Raw genomic sequence first — 22,545 nt, 5'->3', positions numbered from 1 at the left:
GGCCAGCAGGTCAAGGGAAGTAATTCTGCCCCTCTACTCCGCTCTGGTGAGACCCCACCTGCAGTACTGCGTCCAGCTCTGGGGTCCTCAGCACAGGATGGACACGGACCTGCTGCAGCGGGTCCGGAGGAGGGCCACAAAAACGATCAGAGGGCTGGAACACCACAGCTAGGAGGAAGGCCTGAGGGAGTTGGGGTTGTTCAGCCTGGAGAAGCGAAGGCTCCAGGGAGACCTGACTGCGGCCTTTCAATACTGAAAGGGGGCTTGTAAGAAAGATGGGGACAGAGTTTTTAGTAGGGCCTGCTGCGACAGGACAAGGGGTAATGGTTTTAAACCGAAAGAGGTAGATTCCGACTAGATGGAAGGAAGACTTTTTTTACAATGAGGGCAGTGAAACACTGGCACAGGTCGCCCAGAGAGGTGGCAGATGCCCCAGCCCTGGAAGCATTCAAGGTCAGGTTGGAGGGGGCTCTGAGCAACCTGATTGAGTGGCAGATGTCCCTGCTCATTGCAGGGGGCTTGGACTAGATGACCTTTAGAGGTCCCTTGCAACCCAAACCATGCTAGGATCCAATATTTCAAGGATCCTGCCTTAGTGATTGCATATGTCCATACATTCTGTATGATATGTCTAAACATTTGTATGGTTTTACTATTTTGTACCAGCCGTGGAAACTGCTTTGCTGCTGGATGACTGTAAAGGTGAGATTTGGTAAACAATTATCAGAAATCTAATACTGACACTATGGTTGAAACAGTAGACAAAAGTGTAGCCAAGTAATTAAACTAGTAGAGGTAGTTACTCATAAGTTTTGCAGTTCTTTGCTCTTCTGACTGGATGTTCCTGTACATTAGATAAGAATAATATTGAAACTGACCATATGTGACTGAAACCACGTTAAGCTCCGAGGTCAAAGAACAAGGGTGACGAACAAAGACTTGAAGGCTGGCCAGCTGAATTTCAAATGGGTCGGTGGTCGCAAAAGCAGCCCTTCGACCCAAATGAAGAACTGTTGCATGTGATCGGATGGGGGCAGTACCATGATAATCGGTTACAATAATTTTTATGTATAGCTATACTAACCTAATTCATATGTAATTAGTTACTCCATAGAACCGGTTTGTGCTGAAGCTGTAGCATGCATGCCAGGTGGAATTATGCCCCGTGCATCCAGCGCCGCAATAAAGAACGCCTGCTTTCTAAAACTCCAAAACAAGTCTTAGAGAGTATTCCTTTACAGGCCCTCAATTTTGGTATCATTAGCTGTGAGACCTGGCAACCAGAGGTTTTAGATATGTGCCTGGACACGCTGTAGACTGCACAGCAGGAAGGGATCGATCAGAGCCTCACTGCAGCGACACTGGGTTTCACACCTTTTGTCATGCCTACTGCATCACAGTAACCTCTTGTGGTAATGTTAATGTTTCCATCTCTGTGGCCAGCAGAGCACGAGCAACAGTAGGACTATGTTTCGAACCCTGTGGTAAGCCAGTCAGCGTAAATGGCAGTCCCTGCCAGGTGAAAGCAACCCTCTCCCTATCTGTCCCAAGGTACGGGGGGTCTAAGAAACGTGTCCTTCCCATCTACTGTTGCCCTTCCTGGCAAGGCTTGTTCGTTGAGGCAACAGACTATCGGATCAGAGCGGGAGCAGCCACAGTGGGCAGTTCAGTGGCGGTGTTCTGGGCTCTGTAACCTACCGCTAGTCACCACTTGCCCGGAGGTTTCTCTACCGCCCGTGCAGGAGAACTGTAGTGGGAAGGAGGCCTGACCACGCTTCCCTGTTCGTCTAGCTCTTTTATCAGTTCAGGAACAGCCCGGGTGGCATCAGAAGGTGACTCGTATTGTAGGATAAAGGGGCAGGACCTGGAGCTCATGCTAACGGCCTGTTTGTCAGGGATGTGTTGATGCGAGGTAAACTGTGGGGAGGAGCCTGCAGTGCCCCTATTGCCCACTTTCCCCACAAGGCCACCCTCGACTGACCCATTCCATGCACCCGTACCTCACCTATTATGGGGACCTAGAAGTAAAGCCGGACCGTCCGTCCATCCCGTAGAATTGATTTAGCCCTGACCAGTGGGTGGGTAGTGATTTGGCATGGCCACCTACAAGAGCATCTATTTGCTTGCTAAGTGGAGGCTGTCCTTTGTTAAGTGTCCTTATCTACCATCGATAGTTGGGCTCCTGTGTCAACGAGGAATGTTGCAAAGTAGCAATCGCCACCATCAGCTCCGGACCAGGAGCCTGAGCAGTGGGGGCAACGGCCCCAGGGATCAAGCCCTGACCCCAGTTGCCTGCAGATTGGCAGTCCTGGTTCAGCCCTGATGGATTTGGGCACCTCCTCGGGCTCACACCCCTAACATCCGCTGGCTCCCATGTTGTACGGTGTCGCCCCATCTCCTCACACAGACCCCGGAGAACGATCGTGAGGGAAACCCGACCAGTTGCTGCAAAGCGGGACTTGGCAGCCCATTGAACGGACTCGGAGAGAGCCCTTTGCCGAACCACATCTTCCTTCACCTCTCATGCTCAGTGGCGACTGAGGGTGCTCCCCAATTTCCCCTCTCTGCTTTGGTCATTTGCACAGAGACAGGCTGGGTCTTTTCTATTAGATTGACTTTAGCTGAGGTTCTCCCCTGCTTTTTATCCCCGGGGGCGCACAGCGGTAAAGAGCGTAAGGAAGACATGGCCCTGCTGGAGTGGGTCCAGAGCAGGGCCACAAAGATGATGAGGGGGCTGGAGCAGGGGTCAGTAGCTCAGGTGCCTAAAGTTAGGTCACCTGCACGCTGTCAAAGAGTCTGTGACAAATGGCAGGGGGGAACGACTCCTGTCCTGCTGTTCTCTCTGTGGCAGTACATCCCCCCCCACACACCCCCCATCCCGCCAGCAGGAAAAGAAACTTCTCCAGGCAGGGAGAAGGGGGAGGAAACCCTGGAGGCCACAGGTTGAAATTTGAACTGGTCAATCGAGATGCGCCAGGTACACTGAGGTGACCCTCCTGGCCAATAGAATGAAATGACCACAGGTCAGATTCCACAGGGGTATAAACGGGGTCCCACCGGAGGACACGTCGGCAGTCCTCCTCGGAGCAGCGGGTCTGCAGTCGGGGACTCCCCCTCGGGTCGGGCACTGCCCGAGGTAACTCCTCGAGGGAGAGAGCCCTCAGCTTTAGGTGAGTGATACACACGTTTTGAGCCATCACTTTAAATCTTGGGGATTCTTAAGTCGGCCATGTAGAATTAATTCTCTTTACATCATTGAGCCTGTGGTTTTATAAGATGTTACCGGACTTCTAACTAGCTTTTGCTGAAGAATAACTCTGAGTCTTAACACCTATAGGATTTGGTTAGTTGTGCATCCATAACACTCTCCACAGGAAGACTGCATCCGCCCCAAAGTCGCTCTAGCCTCAGGTCCCTTGCCTGTGGCTGAAGCCCAGGATGGCACGTAAGAGCAAGGCAAGCAGGTGATCGTTCCCCCAGGTGCTCTCCTGCACCCCTGCGATCTACAGCACCGATTGTGGGAGCAGCAGAGGGGCCTGGTGACCTCTTGGCCGGCACCTGGCCACTCTCCCAACGCTCTTTCCAGGCCACGTGCAACACCCCTCGAGGAGCAGCGGGACAAACGTCGGGCCCCGCGGGGCTTTCTTACCGGGGGAGCTCTCACGCACGCCGAGGAAGCCCTTGCTAAAGCACTGCAGGGAAAAACCGTCATCCACGCTTCTCGGGGAGAAGCGGCAATCCCCTCTCCCCCTCGGTACTTTTACACCTTCTTGGCAATAGTAACCGTGATCTAAGCCAAGGCCTCAGCACTAACAACAGGCCCAGCCACCCTTTAGACTCAAAAGCCATGTGCTTACTGTTGCACCCCCCCAGAACTGCCCTCTCTGTACTCACGAACGGCCTTGGTTCTAAACGTGTGTTCTGCTTCTGTGTCCTGCGAGGAGTGGCCGCAGCCTTAGCACACAGCTGAACTCTTACAAAGGCTCCAGCCAGCCTTTCAACACGCTGTCCAAGCAGCGGGGTGGCCACCACTTTGGTACCGCCAGGGCAGTAACAGCCTCCCTCAGGGAGTGCCTTAACAGGACGCTCAGCGCCCAGATGTGGAGATACTTTGCAGCACCCCCAGTTGCAGATGGCCCATCAGTCAGGGCCCGTCAAGTCAATCGGCGAGGACCTTTGCTGTGCCCGCAGTGCATTGGCTCGGCAAGCTTCTGTCCCTGGAGATGTTCTTGATGGCTTCCCTCTTGTCCTGGGTATCCCACGTGAGGAGGCCCACGGCCAGATGATCCCGCTGCAATAAATGTTCCCTCACCCGACGGACGCTCCCGCGCCAGTCCGTGTGACCGGCCAGGTCGGACTCCCGCCACTGCCTCCCGCACCGTACGTCGGTGAGGTTGGTGTCGCTGTCTGTTGCTGGCCATGGCCATGGGCTCCCCCAGGCCCCCGGGGCCCCGGCGCCGGTCGGGGGAGCCGCGTGCCCCGCTCCTGCCTGCAGACACCGTGGGCATCCACGGCTGTGCTCGGGTGTGGAGCTCAGCCAGCGCTGGTGCTTCACGGGGCTTGCTGTTGGTACCACCGGGACACTTGTCTGACAGCTCTGTATTTTGAAACAAATGGCCCGGACACTTGCCTGACAGCTCTGTCCCTCTTTATTTTGAAAGAAAGGGCTGAACCCGCGGCTGTCGGCAGGGCTTCTCTCAGCGCACCCCAAGCCCTACCCCAGCGGGGCTGCCTTCAGCCCCTGCTGGAGGGTCAGAGCAGCGTGGTGCGGGGGCGGGATGGCCGTGTTGGTTGGTCCTGGAGGGTGCTGGCCTCGTCCCGCTGCAGCAGAGCCGCCAGGGACGGGCTGGGGGGCCGTGGGGGCCGCGGGGAGGGCGGGCGCGCTGGTTTTCCAGGCAGGACCGTCGGCTGCTCTCGTTCGTTCCATCTCTCGGCGGTGCTGGGGCGGCTGGTCCGGCTCTCCCGGCGCGAGGGGTAGGCTGGAGCGGCAGAGGCACGCCTGTGGAGAGAGGAGGCTGCAGATGGGACAGAGGGACTCGGCTCCACAGCACGGCCCAGAGCTGGCAAGGCTCACCACCACGGGCAGAGCCGCTGGCACATCTCGGCCGAGGCGGACACCCGCACCTCACGGCACCAGCGAGCGGGGGCATTCCTGCGGGCAGGTCTGCTGGTGCGGAGCGGGCGCTTGTGTGCGTCTCGTGTTCCTCGGCAACCTTATCCCCCGCTCTTTCTCGTCCTGACCTTGCTTTGCCTATGGCTCTCCCTCCGGGGGGCTGCCCTTCTCCAGGCAGGCTCACTTTGAGCTAACACTGGCTCCAGCCAGAGCGGGCTCCCGAGAAGAGGGCCCGCGAATTAAGAGGCCTCAGCAAAAAGAGTCTTTTGGCCAGCCACTAACTCGCCACTCCACAGCAGCCTGACTAGAAAGGCTTCGTGGCTACGAGCAGCCGTCGAAGGAAGCAGTGGGGGAGGGAAATCAAGAACTCACTGTTTCCTCTTCCTCCGCCGCCGGATCATGAAACAGCAGAATACTAGTCCAAGTGGCAGGACAACCATGAGTACTGCCGTGACTATCATACAGCGCCTCCGCACATCTTGGGGACAGAGGACACTGGCGGAGCTCTGGGGCTCGTTATCACTCGTGGTTCTCTCGCTGACCACGTCTGGAGGAGCAATTGGGAACGTTAGATCGTCCTGTGCACCACTGGCAAGCTTGCAGCACGTTTGACAGGGCCAGGAAGGTCCCTCTTTCCCCCCAGTGCTGGTGCCTGGGGGCACGCTCCCACCCTTTGGGACACGCTGTCCCACCAAACAAAACTCAGAAGGCCAGAAGAGGAGCGCGGCGGGGAGCGCAGCTGCTCCTTTGAGGGACACGGGCAAAAAACATCCCTGCAGCAGGCAGTGCCCCCCCCAGCTCTCCCTCCCCCTGGGCCTGCTCCCACCCCGAGGGGACAGAGTCAGGCCCCCTCAGGAGACACCTGGACCTTGCTCTCCCCTTCAGCCTTTTCTCCAGCATGCGCATCCGCTCCCAGATTTTAGGACGTCTCTCCCACTTAGGGACCCCAGCAAGACTGCTCAGTACCTGAGTCCGCTCGGAGAAATTCATATATGTTACCGCGGTGGTCTTCTCCGGGCTTTGACAGCGCTGCCAAAAAGCAGAGACGGCAGCTGAAGCCTCAGCATGGCTCGGGCACAGAGGATGCAGGAGGACGGAGAGGCTACCCCTAAGCCTCTGCCCAGTCTGCGAGTCAGGGCATCGCTCTGGACCTCAGCTCACAGGAGGGATCCCGCTCTGTGCTGCTTTTGTGCCTTGAGCCTCTAGAGACTCCGGGCAACCTCTGGGACGCAGCTACGGCGGGACGCACGTTCCATTAAGAGGCACATCTCCCACCATCTGCAGGACGTGGCCCAGAGGCCTCGAACCCAAAACACTTCCAGCTTTGGCTGCTGGCGTGACGTGCAAGAGCGAACGCTGGGGGAAGAGCCTGCTGACACGCAGCCATCCTGATGGGTGACACCAGCCGGCCACGGGACAGCAACTACCTGGTGTGCCAGGGGCCTGCCTCGCCTCCAGTTCTTCAGCGGAGACTGGCAGTGAGCCACTGCTTTCTCCCGAAATCACCTTCTGCACAGCCTCTCGGTCCGTCTCTTGAGAAAGCAAGCGGGACAGTTGGGTCACACAGAACCGTTCCCCACGAGGGCGATGGCATCTTCAGGAGGCAACCCTTCTCAAGGACGTTGACGGGGTTTAGAAACAGCGCCTGGGCTTTCGGGGCTGCGCCTAGTCACCACTCCAGACAGCAGCCACGCCTGAGCTGCTGGGAGACCAGCACATTGCACGCAACCTTCTGGTTTGCATTGCACGCAGTGCATTCCTGGCAAACTGTAAGGTGATGCTCAATGCCTTCCTTCAAAGAGGATGGGAAGAAGCTGCGGCCAGGCCAGCCGGGGAAACAGCCCTTCTGAGAAGGGCTTCTCCGCAAGGCCCTCATGCCCTTCCCTGTAAGCACCAGCAACGGTCACATTCGTCCCATCCCAGCTATCGGTCCGCAGACGGGAAGTCGAGCACACCCCAGAAAGCCTGCCGAACCAGCATCTCCACCTGACTTCCAGCATCAGGAAAAGGCAGCCAGCGTTGCTGGGGACCTCGCTCCCGCCTGGAACTGGCCCAGCGGCAAGCTGTGCTGCGTGTGAGCTGAACACAAGTTCAGCGCACGCCAGGCCCTCAGATCTGCCTACCGACGTCTGCACAAGCCAGCTCTGAGCCGTAATGGTAAAACCGGGGCAGCGGCTGCCCCTGGCACGCGGCTTGAACCACAACTGGCGGCAGAGGCTCTGCACCATCTCTGTGCCTCACCAGCACCTGCAAGGTGTGAAACCCAGCATCGCTGCTGCGAGGCTCTGATCGACCCCTTCCCGCTGTGCAGGCTACGGCGTCTCCAGACAGGTACCTAAAACCTCTGGCTGCCGAGCCTCACCGCTAAGGCAGAGTGAAACACACCCACCGTGTCCTCTCTCCAGTTCCTCCAGCATTTGTCTTACATATTCAGATGGCTGCAGGGACTTTTTTCCTCCGTCAGCTAGGTACTTGGCTCTTGGAGGACCTTAACGGAAAATACGTGGTTCAATTTCATGCAAATAAATTACAGAAAACCAGCGCTTAGCCTGTGAGGTCGGCAGAGACAGACTACTCACCCCTGCGATGCAGGCCGGGCTGTAGAACAGCATCCAGCCGAGGAGCTGGAAGAGTCCTCCCTACAGGCCCATCTGTAACTAAACACCCAGAGAAGCTTCCGTCATCTATCGTGATCTACATCGGCAGAACTGAATCGCAGCAGCGGTAAGGGGATCACGCAAGGAGAGGGCACACACGTGCAGGTCTCCGTCCTCACACCTGCAGAGCCGCCCGGCTGGCAGCTCTCAAAGGGAGGGAAAAGCCGTGACGTACCCATGCCATCTCCCGGACCCTCAGTCCTGGAGCCCAGACGGGAAGCCGCATCGCCTTCGCCTGCCAGCACGGCTGCAAAAAAAGCACAGGACAGAACAGCTCCCGTGACACGGTTCAAGATACTTCCTTCAGATCGGAGTGGCAGTGAGCGCAGCTCAAAGACAGGATTACCCCACGGCACTCATCTCTCCCTTCCACTCAGGAGCATGGCACAAAGAGTTGCCGCCTGCCTGCAGTGGCACCTTGCTGGGGCAAAACGACCCACGCGCGGAGCTGCCAGGAGAAAAGACTCCCTGGAGCTCACGCGACCTCTAAACTCAACCCCAACAAGCCCGCTGGCTCAGCAGCCAGCACCGGGAGCAGCTCAGGCTCCGAGGGGCCGGCATAGACAGCTTCGCGAGGCAAAATGCCTCGGGGCACGTCACTGAGCCCGACCCGTGCCCTCTCTCCTCTCCTCCGCGTCTGCGCAACGGACACGGAAGGAGCAACTTGCGCTTCACACGGAAAGAAGACGGAAAGGGAGATTCTCCTTCCTCCCGCTGGCAGGGAAATACCGTCATCTGCGCTTCTCGGGGAGAAGAGCCCGCTGGTCTGTGAAAGGCTGCACCAGCGCCGCCCGCTTACCTGCTCCCCGTGCTTGCCACAAAGCAGCCCTGGCAGCCCTGACATGCAGGGCCACCAAGAGGATGAGGAGGACGAGGAGGTGGCGGGCTGGGGCCATGGCTCCCGGCACTTGCACCCTGCTGCTGCTGCTGCTGCTGCTGCTGCTGCCGCCACCGCCGCAGTGAGGGCCGGGGGCTGAGCGGTTGGTGCTTATGTCTGGCGCGTCACCGCGGGGCTCTGTGACCTCACATTCCCGCTGTGACCTCATGGCCGGGCCGAGAAGGTGCGAGGACGGCTCTCGTCACGGGGTGCTCGTGGACAGCCGCTGGAGCACAGCCACGGGAGCTGCCCTCCCGGGGCAATTATCTGACAGGCAAAAGGAAACCTCGAGAGAGCACGCGGTGGGTATATGCTGCCTGACCAACCTAGTGGCCTTCTGGGATGGAGTGGCTACATCAGTGGACCAGGGAAACGCTACGGATGTCATCCCTCTGGACTTCCGCAAGGCCTTTGACACGGTCCCCCACAACGTCCTTCTCTTGAAGTGGAGACATGGGGATCTGACGGATGGACTGTTCGGTGGATGAGGAATTGGTTGCATGGTCACATCCAGGGGGTAGTGCTCAACGGCTCAAAGTCTGGATGGAGATCGGTGACCAGGGGTGTCCCTCAGGGGTCCGTAGTGGGACCAGTGCTGTTTAGTATCTTCCTCGGTGACACAGGCAGCGGGATCAAGTGCACCCTCAGCAAGTTTGCAGGCGACACCAAGCTGAGTGGTGTGGTTGACACGCCTGAGGGACGGGATGCCATCCAGAGGGACCTGGACGAGCTCGAGAAGTGAGCCCACGTGAACCTCACAAGGTTCAACAAGACCAAGTCCAAAGTCCCGCACCTGGGTCAGGAGAAGCTCCGGTGTACCGATACAGGCTGGGGCATGAAGGGACTGAGAGCAGCCCTGGCCAGAAGGACTTGGGGGTGCTGGTGGATGAAAAACGGGGCATCAGCCGGCAGCCTGCAGCTGCAGCCCAGAAGGCCAACCATATCCTGGGATGCATCAAAAGAAGCGTGGCCAGCAGGTCAAGGGAAGTAATTCTGCCCCTCTACTCCGCTCTGGTGAGACCCCACCTGCAGTACTGCGTCCAGCTCTGGGGTCCTCAGCACAGGATGGACACGGACCTGCTGCAGCGGGTCCGGAGGAGGGCCACAAAAACGATCAGAGGGCTGGAACACCACAGCTAGGAGGAAGGCCTGAGGGAGTTGGGGTTGTTCAGCCTGGAGAAGCGAAGGCTCCAGGGAGACCTGACTGCGGCCTTTCAATACTGAAAGGGGGCTTGTAAGAAAGATGGGGACAGAGTTTTTAGTAGGGCCTGCTGCGACAGGACAAGGGGTAATGGTTTTAAACCGAAAGAGGTAGATTCCGACTAGATGGAAGGAAGACTTTTTTTACAATGAGGGCAGTGAAACACTGGCACAGGTCGCCCAGAGAGGTGGCAGATGCCCCAGCCCTGGAAGCATTCAAGGTCAGGTTGGAGGGGGCTCTGAGCAACCTGATTGAGTGGCAGATGTCCCTGCTCATTGCAGGGGGCTTGGACTAGATGACCTTTAGAGGTCCCTTGCAACCCAAACCATGCTAGGATCCAATATTTCAAGGATCCTGCCTTAGTGATTGCATATGTCCATACATTCTGTATGATATGTCTAAACATTTGTATGGTTTTACTATTTTGTACCAGCCGTGGAAACTGCTTTGCTGCTGGATGACTGTAAAGGTGAGATTTGGTAAACAATTATCAGAAATCTAATACTGACACTATGGTTGAAACAGTAGACAAAAGTGTAGCCAAGTAATTAAACTAGTAGAGGTAGTTACTCATAAGTTTTGCAGTTCTTTGCTCTTCTGACTGGATGTTCCTGTACATTAGATAAGAATAATATTGAAACTGACCATATGTGACTGAAACCACGTTAAGCTCCGAGGTCAAAGAACAAGGGTGACGAACAAAGACTTGAAGGCTGGCCAGCTGAATTTCAAATGGGTCGGTGGTCGCAAAAGCAGCCCTTCGACCCAAATGAAGAACTGTTGCATGTGATCGGATGGGGGCAGTACCATGATAATCGGTTACAATAATTTTTATGTATAGCTATACTAACCTAATTCATATGTAATTAGTTACTCCATAGAACCGGTTTGTGCTGAAGCTGTAGCATGCATGCCAGGTGGAATTATGCCCCGTGCATCCAGCGCCGCAATAAAGAACGCCTGCTTTCTAAAACTCCAAAACAAGTCTTAGAGAGTATTCCTTTACAGGCCCTCAATTTTGGTATCATTAGCTGTGAGACCTGGCAACCAGAGGTTTTAGATATGTGCCTGGACACGCTGTAGACTGCACAGCAGGAAGGGATCGATCAGAGCCTCACTGCAGCGACACTGGGTTTCACACCTTTTGTCATGCCTACTGCATCACAGTAACCTCTTGTGGTAATGTTAATGTTTCCATCTCTGTGGCCAGCAGAGCACGAGCAACAGTAGGACTATGTTTCGAACCCTGTGGTAAGCCAGTCAGCGTAAATGGCAGTCCCTGCCAGGTGAAAGCAACCCTCTCCCTATCTGTCCCAAGGTACGGGGGGTCTAAGAAACGTGTCCTTCCCATCTACTGTTGCCCTTCCTGGCAAGGCTTGTTCGTTGAGGCAACAGACTATCGGATCAGAGCGGGAGCAGCCACAGTGGGCAGTTCAGTGGCGGTGTTCTGGGCTCTGTAACCTACCGCTAGTCACCACTTGCCCGGAGGTTTCTCTACCGCCCGTGCAGGAGAACTGTAGTGGGAAGGAGGCCTGACCACGCTTCCCTGTTCGTCTAGCTCTTTTATCAGTTCAGGAACAGCCCGGGTGGCATCAGAAGGTGACTCGTATTGTAGGATAAAGGGGCAGGACCTGGAGCTCATGCTAACGGCCTGTTTGTCAGGGATGTGTTGATGCGAGGTAAACTGTGGGGAGGAGCCTGCAGTGCCCCTATTGCCCACTTTCCCCACAAGGCCACCCTCGACTGACCCATTCCATGCACCCGTACCTCACCTATTATGGGGACCTAGAAGTAAAGCCGGACTGTCCGTCCATCCCGTAGAATTGATTTAGCCCTGACCAGTGGGTGGGTAGTGATTTGGCATGGCCACCTACAAGAGCATCTATTTGCTTGCTAAGTGGAGGCTGTCCTTTGTTAAGTGTCCTTATCTACCATCGATAGTTGGGCTCCTGTGTCAACGAGGAATGTTGCAAAGTAGCAATCGCCACCATCAGCTCCGGACCAGGAGCCTGAGCAGTGGGGGCAACGGCCCCAGGGATCAAGCCCTGACCCCAGTTGCCTGCAGATTGGCAGTCCTGGTTCAGCCCTGATGGATTTGGGCACCTCCTCGGGCTCACACCCCTAACATCCGCTGGCTCCCATGTTGTACGGTGTCGCCCCATCTCCTCACACAGACCCCGGAGAACGATCGTGAGGGAAACCCGACCAGTTGCTGCAAAGCGGGACTTGGCAGCCCATTGAACGGACTCGGAGAGAGCCCTTTGCCGAACCACATCTTCCTTCACCTCTCATGCTCAGTGGCGACTGAGGGTGCTCCCCAATTTCCCCTCTCTGCTTTGGTCATTTGCACAGAGACAGGCTGGGTCTTTTCTATTAGATTGACTTTAGCTGAGGTTCTCCCCTGCTTTTTATCCCCGGGGGCGCACAGCGGTAAAGAGCGTAAGGAAGACATGGCCCTGCTGGAGTGGGTCCAGAGCAGGGCCACAAAGATGATGAGGGGGCTGGAGCAGGGGTCAGTAGCTCAGGTGCCTAAAGTTAGGTCACCTGCACGCTGTCAAAGAGTCTGTGACAAATGGCAGGGGGGAACGACTCCTGTCCTGCTGTTCTCTCTGTGGCAGTACATCCCCCCCCACACACCCCCCATCCCGCCAGCAGGAAAAGAAACTTCTCCAGGCAGGGAGAAGGGGGAGGAAACCCTGGAGGCCACAGGTTGAAATTTGAACTGGTCAATCGAGATGCGCCAGGTACACTGAGGTGACCCTCCTGGCCAATAGAATGAAATGACCACAGGTCAGATTCCACAGGGGTATAAACGGGGTCCCACCGGAGGACACGTCGGCAGTCCTCCTCGGAGCAGCGGGTCTGCAGTCGGGGACTCCCCCTCGGGTCGGGCACTGCCCGAGGTAACTCCTCGAGGGAGAGAGCCCTCAGCTTTAGGTGAGTGATACGCACGTTTTGAGCCATCACTTTAAATCTTGGGGATTCTTAAGTCGGCCATGTAGAATTAATTCTCTTTACATCATTGAGCCTGTGGTTTTATAAGATGTTACCGGACTTCTAACTAGCTTTTGCTGAAGAATAACTCTGAGTCTTAACACCTATAGGATTTGGTTAGTTGTGCATCCATAACACTCTCCACAGGAAGACTGCATCCGCCCCAAAGTCGCTCTAGCCTCAGGTCCCTTGCCTGTGGCTGAAGCCCAGGATGGCACGTAAGAGCAAGGCAAGCAGGTGATCGTTCCCCCAGGTGCTCTCCTGCACCCCTGCGATCTACAGCACCGATTGTGGGAGCAGCAGAGGGGCCTGGTGACCTCTTGGCCGGCACCTGGCCACTCTCCCAACGCTCTTTCCAGGCCACGTGCAACACCCCTCGAGGAGCAGCGGGACAAACGTCGGGCCCCGCGGGGCTTTCTTACCGGGGGAGCTCTCACGCACGCCGAGGAAGCCCTTGCTAAAGCACTGCAGGGAAAAACCGTCATCCACGCTTCTCGGGGAGAAGCGGCAATCCCCTCTCCCCCTCGGTACTTTTACACCTTCTTGGCAATAGTAACCGTGATCTAAGCCAAGGCCTCAGCACTAACAACAGGCCCAGCCACCCTTTAGACTCAAAAGCCATGTGCTTACTGTTGCACCCCCCCAGAACTGCCCTCTCTGTACTCACGAACGGCCTTGGTTCTAAACGTGTGTTCTGCTTCTGTGTCCTGCGAGGAGTGGCCGCAGCCTTAGCACACAGCTGAACTCTTACAAAGGCTCCAGCCAGCCTTTCAACACGCTGTCCAAGCAGCGGGGTGGCCACCACTTTGGTACCACCAGGGCAGTAACAGCCTCCCTCAGGGAGTGCCTTAACAGGACGCTCAGCGCCCAGATGTGGAGATACTTTGCAGCACCCCCAGTTGCAGATGGCCCATCAGTCAGGGCCCGTCAAGTCAATCGGCGAGGACCTTTGCTGTGCCTGCAGTGCATTGGCTCGGCAAGCTTCTGTCCCTGGAGATGTTCTTGATGGCTTCCCTCTTGTCCTGGGTATCCCACGTGAGGAGGCCCACGGCCAGATGATCCCGCTGCAATAAATGTTCCCTCACCCGACGGACGCTCCCGCGCCAGTCCGTGCGACCGGCCAGGTCGGACTCCCGCCACTGCCTCCCGCACCGTACGTCGGTGAGGTTGGTGTCGCTGTCTGTTGCTGGCCATGGCCATGGGCTCCCCCAGGCCCCCGGGGCCCCGGCGCCGGTCGGGGGAGCCGCGTGCCCCGCTCCTGCCTGCAGACACCGTGGGCATCCACGGCTGTGCTCGGGTGTGGAGCTCAGCCAGCGCTGGTGCTTCACGGGGCTTGCTGTTGGTACCACCGGGACACTTGTCTGACAGCTCTGTATTTTGAAACAAATGGCCCGGACACTTGCCTGACAGCTCTGTCCCTCTTTATTTTGAAAGAAAGGGCTGAACCCGCGGCTGTCGGCAGGGCTTCTCTCAGCGCACCCCAAGCCCTACCCCAGCGGGGCTGCCTTCAGCCCCTGCTGGAGGGTCAGAGCAGCGTGGTGCGGGGGCGGGATGGCCGTGTTGGTTGGTCCTGGAGGGTGCTGGCCTCGTCCCGCTGCAGCAGAGCCGCCAGGGACGGGCTGGGGGGCCGTGGGGGCCGCGGGGAGGGCGGGCGCGCTGGTTTTCCAGGCAGGACCGTCGGCTGCTCTCGTTCGTTCCATCTCTCGGCGGTGCTGGGGTGGCTGGTCCGGCTCTCCCGGCGCGAGGGGTAGGCTGGAGCGGCAGAGGCACGCCTGTGGAGAGAGGAGGCTGCAGATGGGACAGAGGGACTCGGCTCCACAGCACGGCCCAGAGCTGGCAAGGCTCACCACCACGGGCAGAGCCGCTGGCACATCTCGGCCGAGGCGGACACCCGCACCTCACGGCACCAGCGAGCGGGGGCATTCCTGCGGGCAGGTCTGCTGGTGCGGAGCGGGCGCTTGTGTGCGTCTCGTGTTCCTCGGCAACCTTATCCCCCGCTCTTTCTCGTCCTGACCTTGCTTTGCCTATGGCTCTCCCTCCGGGGGGCTGCCCTTCTCCAGGCAGGCTCACTTTGAGCTAACACTGGCTCCAGCCAGAGCGGGCTCCCGAGAAGAGGGCCCGCGAATTAAGAGGCCTCAGCAAAAAGAGTCTTTTGGCCAGCCACTAACTCGCCACTCCACAGCAGCCTGACTAGAAAGGCTTCGTGGCTACGAGCAGCCGTCGAAGGAAGCAGTGGGGGAGGGAAATCAAGAACTCACTGTTTCCTCTTCCTCCGCCGCCGGATCATGAAACAGCAGAATACTAGTCCAAGTGGCAGGACAACCATGAGTACTGCCGTGACTATCATACAGCGCCTCCGCACATCTTGGGGACAGAGGACACTGGCGGAGCTCTGGGGCTCGTTATCACTCGTGGTTCTCTCACTGACCACGTCTGGAGGAGCAATTGGGAACGTTAGATCGTCCTGTGCACCACTGGCAAGCTTGCAGCACGTTTGACAGGGCCAGGAAGGTCCCTCTTTCCCCCCAGTGCTGGTGCCTGGGGGCACGCTCCCACCCTTTGGGACACGCTGTCCCACCAAACAAAACTCAGAAGGCCAAAAAAAGGAGCACGGCGGGGAGCGCAGCTGCTCCTTTGAGGGACACAGGCAAAAAACATCCCTGCAGCAGGAGTGCCCCCCCCAGCTCTCCCTCCCCCTGGGCCTGCTCCCACCCCGAGGGGACAGAGTCAGGCCCCCTCAGGAGACACCTGGACCTTGCTCTCCCCTTCAGCCTTTTCTCCAGCATGCGCATCCGCTCCCAGATTTTAGGACGTCTCTCCCACTTAGGGACCCCAGCAAGACTGCTCAGTACCTGAGTCCGCTCGGAGAAATTCATATATGTTACCGCGGTGGTCTTCTTCGGGCTTTGACAGCACTGCCAAAAAGCAGAGACGGCAGCTGAAGTCTCAGCATGGCTCGGGCACAGAGGATGCAGGAGGACGGGGAGGCTCCCCCTAAGCCTCTGCCCAGTCTGCGAGTCAGGGCATCGCTCTGGACCTCAGCTCACAGGAGGGATCCCGCTCTGTGCTGCTTTTGTGCCTTGAGCCTCTAGAGACTCCGGGCAACCTCTGGGACGCAGCTACGGCGGGACGCACGTTCCATTAAGAGGCACATCTCCCATCATCTGCAGGACGTGGCCCAGAGGCCTCGAACCCAAAACACTTCCAGCTTTGGCTGCTGGCGTGACGTGCAAGAGCGAACGCTGGGGGAAGAGCCTGCTGACACGCAGCCATCCTGATGGGTGACACCAGCCGGCCACGGGACAGCAACTACCTGGTGTGCCAGGGGCCTGCCTCGCCTCCAGTTCTTCAGCGGAGACTGGCAGTGAGCCACTGCTTTCTCCCGAAATCACCTTCTGCACAGCCTCTCGGTCCGTCTCTTGAGAAAGCAAGCGGGACAGTTGGGTCACACAGAACCGTTCCCCACGAGGGCGATGGCATCTTCAGGAGGCAACCCTTCTCAAGGACGTTGACGGGGTTTAGAAACAGCGCCTGGGCTTTCGGGGCTGCGCCTAGTCACCACTCCAGACAGCAGCCACGCCTGAGCTGCTGGGAGACCAGCACATTGCACGCAACCTTCTGGTTTGCATTGCACGCAGTGCATTCCTGGCAAACTGTAAGGTGATGCTCAATGCCTTCCTTCAAAGAGGATGGGAAGAAGCTGCGGCCAGGCCAGCCGGGGAAACAGCCCTTCTGAGAAGGGCTTCTCCGCAAGGCCCTCATGCCCTTCCCTGTAAGCACCAGCAACGGTCACATTCGTCCCATCCCAGCTATCGGTCCGCAGACGGGAAGTCGAGCACACCCCAGAAAGCCTGCCGAACCAGCATCTCCACCTGACTTCCAGCATCAGGAAAAGGCAGCCAGCGTTGCTGGGGACCTCGCTCCCGCCTGGAACTGGCCCAGCGGCAAGCTGTGCTGCGTGTGAGCTGAACACAAGTTCAGCGCACGCCAGGCCCTCAGATCTGCCTACCGACGTCTGCACAAGCCAGCTCTGAGCCGTAATGGTAAAACCGGGGCAGCGGCTGCCCCTGGCACGCGGCTTGAACCACAACTGGCGGCAGAGGCTCTGCACCATCTCTGTGCCTCACCAGCACCTGCAAGGTGTGAAACCCAGCATCGCTGCTGCGAGGCTCTGATCGACCCCTTCCCGCTGTGCAGGCTACGGCGTCTCCAGACAGGTACCTAAAACCTCTGGCTGCCGAGCCTCACCGCTAAGGCAGAGTGAAACACACCCACCGTGTCCTCTCTCCAGTTCCTCCAGCATTTGTCTTACATATTCAGATGGCTGCAGGGACTTTTTTCCTCCGTCAGCTAGGTACTTGGCTCTTGGAGGACCTTAACGGAAAATACGTGGTTCAATTTCATGCAAATAAATTACAGAAAACCAGCGCTTAGCCTGTGAGGTCGGCAGAGACAGACTACTCACCCCTGCGATGCAGGCCGGGCTGTAGAACAGCATCCAGCCGAGGAGCTGGAAGAGTCCTCCCTACAGGCCCATCTGTAACTAAACACCCAGAGAAGCTTCCGTCATCTATCGTGATCTACATCGGCAGAACTGAATCGCAGCAGCGGTAAGGGGATCACGCAAGGAGAGGGCACACACGTGCAGGTCTCCGTCCTCACACCTGCAGAGCCGCCCGGCTGGCAGCTCTCAAAGGGAGGGAAAAGCCGTGACGTACCCATGCCATCTCCCGGACCCTCAGTCCTGGAGCCCAGACGGGAAGCCGCATCGCCTTCGCCTGCCAGCACGGCTGCAAAAAAAGCACAGGACAGAACAGCTCCCGTGACACGGTTCAAGATACTTCCTTCAGATCGGAGTGGCAGTGAGCGCAGCTCAAAGACAGGATTACCCCACGGCACTCATCTCTCCCTTCCACTCAGGAGCATGGCACAAAGAGTTGCCGCCTGCCTGCAGTGGCACCTTGCTGGGGCAAAACGACCCACGCGCGGAGCTGCCAGGAGAAAAGACTCCCTGGAGCTCACGCGACCTCTAAACTCAACCCCAACAAGCCCGCTGGCTCAGCAGCCAGCACCGGGAGCAGCTCAGGCTCCGAGGGGCCGGCATAGACAGCTTCGCGAGGCAAAATGCCTCGGGGCACGTCACTGAGCCCGACCCGTGCCCTCTCTCCTCTCCTCCGCGTCTGCGCAACGGACACGGAAGGAGCAACTTGCGCTTCACACGGAAAGAAGACGGAAAGGGAGATTCTCCTTCCTCCCGCTGGCAGGGAAATACCGTCATCTGCGCTTCTCGGGGAGAAGAGCCCGCTGGTCTGTGAAAGGCTGCACCAGCGCCGCCCGCTTACCTGCTCCCCGTGCTTGCCACAAAGCAGCCCTGGCAGCCCTGACATGCAGGGCCACCAAGAGGATGAGGAGGACGAGGAGGTGGCGGGCTGGGGCCATGGCTCCCGGCACTTGCACCCTGCTGCTGCTGCTGCTGCTGCTGCTGCTGCCGCCACCGCCGCAGTGAGGGCCGGGGGCTGAGCGGTTGGTGCTTATGTCTGGCGCGTCACCGCGGGGCTCTGTGACCTCACATTCCCGCTGTGACCTCATGGCCGGGCCGAGAAGGTGCGAGGACGGCTCTCGTCACGGGGTGCTCGTGGACAGCCGCTGGAGCACAGCCACGGGAGCTGCCCTCCCGGGGCAATTATCTGACAGGCAAAAGGAAACCTCGAGAGAGCACGCGGTGGGTATATGTGACGTGCGGAAAACAGACTCCACAGTCGGTGAGATTGTAAAGTAGGTATGTTCATTCAGCGCTGGGCAGCACGGGGGGTAGTCCCACCAAATCGTGCGCACCCGACTCGGCAGTTTGCCTCAAGTTTACACAGTCAGGTATTACATATCGTCGTGGTTTAACCCCAGCCAGCAATTAAGCACCACGCAGCCGCTCATGCGCACTCCCCCCCCATCCAGTGGGATGGGGGAGAAAATCGGGAAAAGAAGTAAAACTCCTGGGTTGAGATAAGAATGATTTAATAGAACAGAAAAGAAGAAACTAATAATGATAATGATAACACTAATAAAATGACAACAGTAGTAATAAAAGGACTGAAATGTACAAATGATGCGCAGGGCAATTGCTCGCCACCCGCCGACCGACACCCAGCCAGTTCCCGAGCGGCGAATCCCTCCCCCCACTCCCCAGTTCCTAAACTAGATGGGACGTCCCATGGTATGGAATACACTGTTGGCCAGTTTGGGTCAGGTGCCCTGGCTGGGCATGAGGAGCTGAAAAATCCTTGGCTCTAGTCTAAACACTACTGAGCAACAACTGAAAACATCAGTGTTATCAACATTCTTCACATACTGAACTCAAAACATAGCACTGTACCAGCTACTAGGAAGACAGTTAACTACATCCCAGCTGAAACCCGGACACATATTCACAATACGCCTATATATATGCATGACCTATGCCCGCTTCATATTAAAATTAGCTCCGAGAGGTCATTTCCATACTCTCCTCTCAGCTGCGCCCGCGCAGGGCCTCTTTATGGTGGTCGTCTGGTGGTCACAGAGATGAAGATAGATGACTCCTCTTCGTCACCGCTAGTAACCTCTTTCCTTGCGCAGGCTCAGTGATTTCTTGGTATTCACCCAAGCCACAAGACCAGCCTTAGCTGGCTCTTGGGGCCTGCTCCTGCTTCTTATCAAGGACTGTGTTTACCTCATGGACTGGTTCTTGGGACCAGCTCTTCTTATCAAGCACTGTCTCTACCTCAGCTAATTTCAACAATGTAAGCACTAAACATCATCTTTCATCCCCTTTATTATGTCTACTGAGATTCTTTTGACTCCCCTTGTCTCAGTCCCCCCTTTTCTAGAAAATAGTAAATTCTTTTACTATATTTAATCCTAGTACTTCTAATACATTATTTTCCTATCTAGCATCCTCTCAAAGTATTTGTTGGTCTCGAGTTTTCGTTGTAACTGATTCTTTTTCTATTCACTGTAAGAGTCTCCTGTATGCTTACAGCACAAAAGGCCACATCGAACCACTATGCAAAGGACCACAGACAAGAGAATGATGATTATTATAGTGACAAACAATTGCTTTAACCACGTCAAATTTGGCAACCAGGAGGTTAGTTTTTCTAATATGCCTGTCAAGCCCCAAGAAGTGTCATCTTGGGAAACTTCATGTAGTATTTTAGTCTTTTCCCGTATCTCCTCAAGATCTGTTTCAATTCGTTGGTTTTGATTGATATAGGTACAGCAAGTTTGGTTTATAACTACACATAAGCCCCCTTCTTTTGCTAAAAGCATGTCCAATCCCATTCTATTTTGGAGTACTACTTTACTTAGGGATTGTATTTCCAGTTGCAGCCCTCGAATTGCATCAATTGTAGCACTTTCTATAATGTCTAAATCCCCGCTGGGTATTTCCCTTTCCATGAGGGCATGATCCATTCCTGTCTGGCCCATCTTTAATAAGAGATGTCCAATTTGTGGTCGGGATTCCTAAAAAGGAGAGTTCCATGTTCCCTGGAGGAAAGTGATTACATACCCAACCATCTGATAAATTTAGTACTTTCAAGATACTCTCTGTCATATTTAAATAAGTATTTCGATCCCAAGCCTGCCCCTTGGACAAGGTCCAACTCAGGAACATAACAATCAATGAATGTCTCACAAATTTGAGCTTCAAAGGTCCTTTTTCTTGTGAAGTCCATTGTCCTTTGGGTGCCTTCTTCACCCTAGTGTGATGGATCCAGGCGTTCTGTTCCTTGATCTTAATCGCGGGAAGGAGGTTAAGTAGTACTTGAAATGGTCCTTCCCACTGTGGCTCCAGAGTTTTTTCTGTAAGAGACTTTATATACACATAATATCCTGGTTGTATATTATGCACAGGCCCATCCAAACCTCTCCCTCAAGTCCCTACCACATGCTTCCTGATTTTATTAAGTTGCTTACCTAATGCCACCACGTAAGAAGTCATAATTTCATCCCCCGCTTGTACAGACACCCCCCTCTGTATCCCATAGGGTTGTCCATACAGAATTTCAAAGGGGCTCAGTCCTTCTTTCGCCCTTGGTCTTGTTCGTATATGCAGAAGGGCTAAAGGGAGAGACTGAGGCCATGTCAAGTTTGCTTTTTGTCCTAATTTCACAATTTGCTGTTTGATTAAGTGCTTCATTTTTTCCACTTGACCACTCGACTGGGGGTGATATGGAGTATGAAGCTGCCAATCTATACCCAAGTGGCAGCTAATTTGTTGTACTATTTTTGAGACAAAATGTGGTCCTCTGTCAGAGAATATGGTTGCTGGAACCCCAAAACGTGGTATTATCTCTTGTACCAGTATTTTAGTTACCTCCCGAGCTTTAGCCGTTCTTGTTGGGAATGCTTCTGGCCAACCTGAAAAGGTATCAGTTAATACCAATAAATATCGATACCCCCCTTTTCTTGGAAGTTCTGTAAAATCAATTTGCCATTGTTGTCCAGGCCCATTGCCTTTTCCAATCTGGCCCATTTCCGGCTTGGGGGTATTCTTAGGATTAGTCTGGAGGCAAAGATCACACTGTTGTGTCACCTGTCTCACCGTGGTGTATAAATTTCTAGCCACAATTTCTCTTATCAAATGATTATACAGAGCTTCTGTTCCTCAATGTCTTTTCCTATGTTCCTCCCGTATCAAATGCCATAATAAGCAAGAGGGAACGATTAGCTTTCTCTGCGGGGTATGAGCCCACCCCTCTTCATTATATGACCCTTCTAAATCTGTAATGAGCTTTTGATCTTCCTTAGTGTATTCTGGCTTACCTTCTAGGGAAATCTGCCTATCAGGAATTAAGGCTCCTTCTGTTTTTACCTTTGTTTTGGCCACTTGTTTTGCCTCTCTGTCCGCCAGCTCATTCCCTTTTTCCAAATCTGAGCTCACTTTCTGGTGTGCCTTAATATGCATAATTGCTACTTTCTTAGGGAGCTGGACGTTTTCCAGTAACTTCAGAATTTCTTCGGCATGTTTCATATTTTTCCCTTGAGAACTCAATAGTCCTCTCTCCTTCCAAATTGCTCCATGTTCGTGTACAACTCCGAAGGCATATTTTGAGTCTGTATAAATGTTCACAACTTTGCCCTGGGCCAATTCCAGGGCGCGGGTTAGAGCAATTATTTCTGCCTTCTGAGCGGAGGTGTTCATGGGCAAAGCCCCTGATTCTATTACCTCTTGGCTGGTGGTGACGGCATATCCCGCATGTCGATTACCATTTAGGATGTAACTGCTTCCGTCTGTGAACCAAGTTTCCCCATTTTCCATGGGGCTGTCTTTCAGGTCTGGGCGACTGGCGTATGTTGCTTCGATGGTTTCCAAACAGTCATGATGTACCAGTTCTCCTGTGTTCCCGCTGAGAAAAGAAGCTGGGTTGACAATGTTAGTGACTACAATCTCCATGTCATCCTGCTCTACCAATATAGCTTGATATCTCAGGAATCTTTGTGGAGAGAGCCAGTGTCCACCTTTTGCTTCCAGTACTGCTGATACTGTGTGAGACACCAGAACAGTCATTTTCTGGCCCAGAGTAAACTTTCGGGCTTCCTGTATATTCAGTATCACAGCCGCAACCGCCCGCAGGCATCCAGGCCAACCTTTTGCAGTCGTGTCTAACTGCTTAAGAGAGGTAGGCAACTGCCCGTCGATATGGGCCCAGGTTTTGTTCTAATA

The 22,545-nt window shown here is 55.5% G+C and overlaps 2 protein-coding genes across 2 annotated transcripts; both read right to left on the bottom strand.

Moving 5' to 3' along the window:
* Nucleotides 1–3,238: 3,238 nt before the first annotated feature.
* LOC138689074 (uncharacterized) lies at nt 3,239–8,505 on the bottom strand. Its single transcript, XM_069802335.1, has 9 exons — nt 8,500–8,505; nt 8,278–8,407; nt 7,946–8,017; nt 7,693–7,770; nt 7,503–7,601; nt 6,541–6,645; nt 6,080–6,142; nt 5,486–5,660; nt 3,239–4,999 (listed from the first exon to the last, which is right to left on the bottom strand). The coding sequence occupies exons 1-9, from the start codon at nt 8,503–8,505 to the stop codon at nt 4,753–4,755; spliced, it is 975 nt and encodes a 324-aa protein (XP_069658436.1). The 3' UTR covers nt 3,239–4,752.
* Nucleotides 8,506–15,523: 7,018 nt separating this feature from the next.
* LOC138689073 (uncharacterized) lies at nt 15,524–18,431 on the bottom strand. The gene is made up of 5 exons (XM_069802334.1): nt 18,185–18,431; nt 17,561–17,632; nt 17,308–17,385; nt 17,118–17,216; nt 15,524–16,260 (listed from the first exon to the last, which is right to left on the bottom strand). Exons 1-5 carry the CDS (start codon nt 18,429–18,431, stop codon nt 15,962–15,964), a joined length of 795 nt encoding a protein of 264 aa, XP_069658435.1. The 3' UTR covers nt 15,524–15,961.
* Nucleotides 18,432–22,545: the final 4,114 nt, after the last annotated feature.

The sequence above is a fragment of the Haliaeetus albicilla genome, chromosome 15, assembly GCF_947461875.1.
Source record: "Haliaeetus albicilla chromosome 15, bHalAlb1.1, whole genome shotgun sequence".
Classification (NCBI taxonomy): Eukaryota; Metazoa; Chordata; class Aves; order Accipitriformes; family Accipitridae; genus Haliaeetus; species Haliaeetus albicilla.
This window is presented reverse-complemented; position numbering and strand designations above follow the sequence as displayed.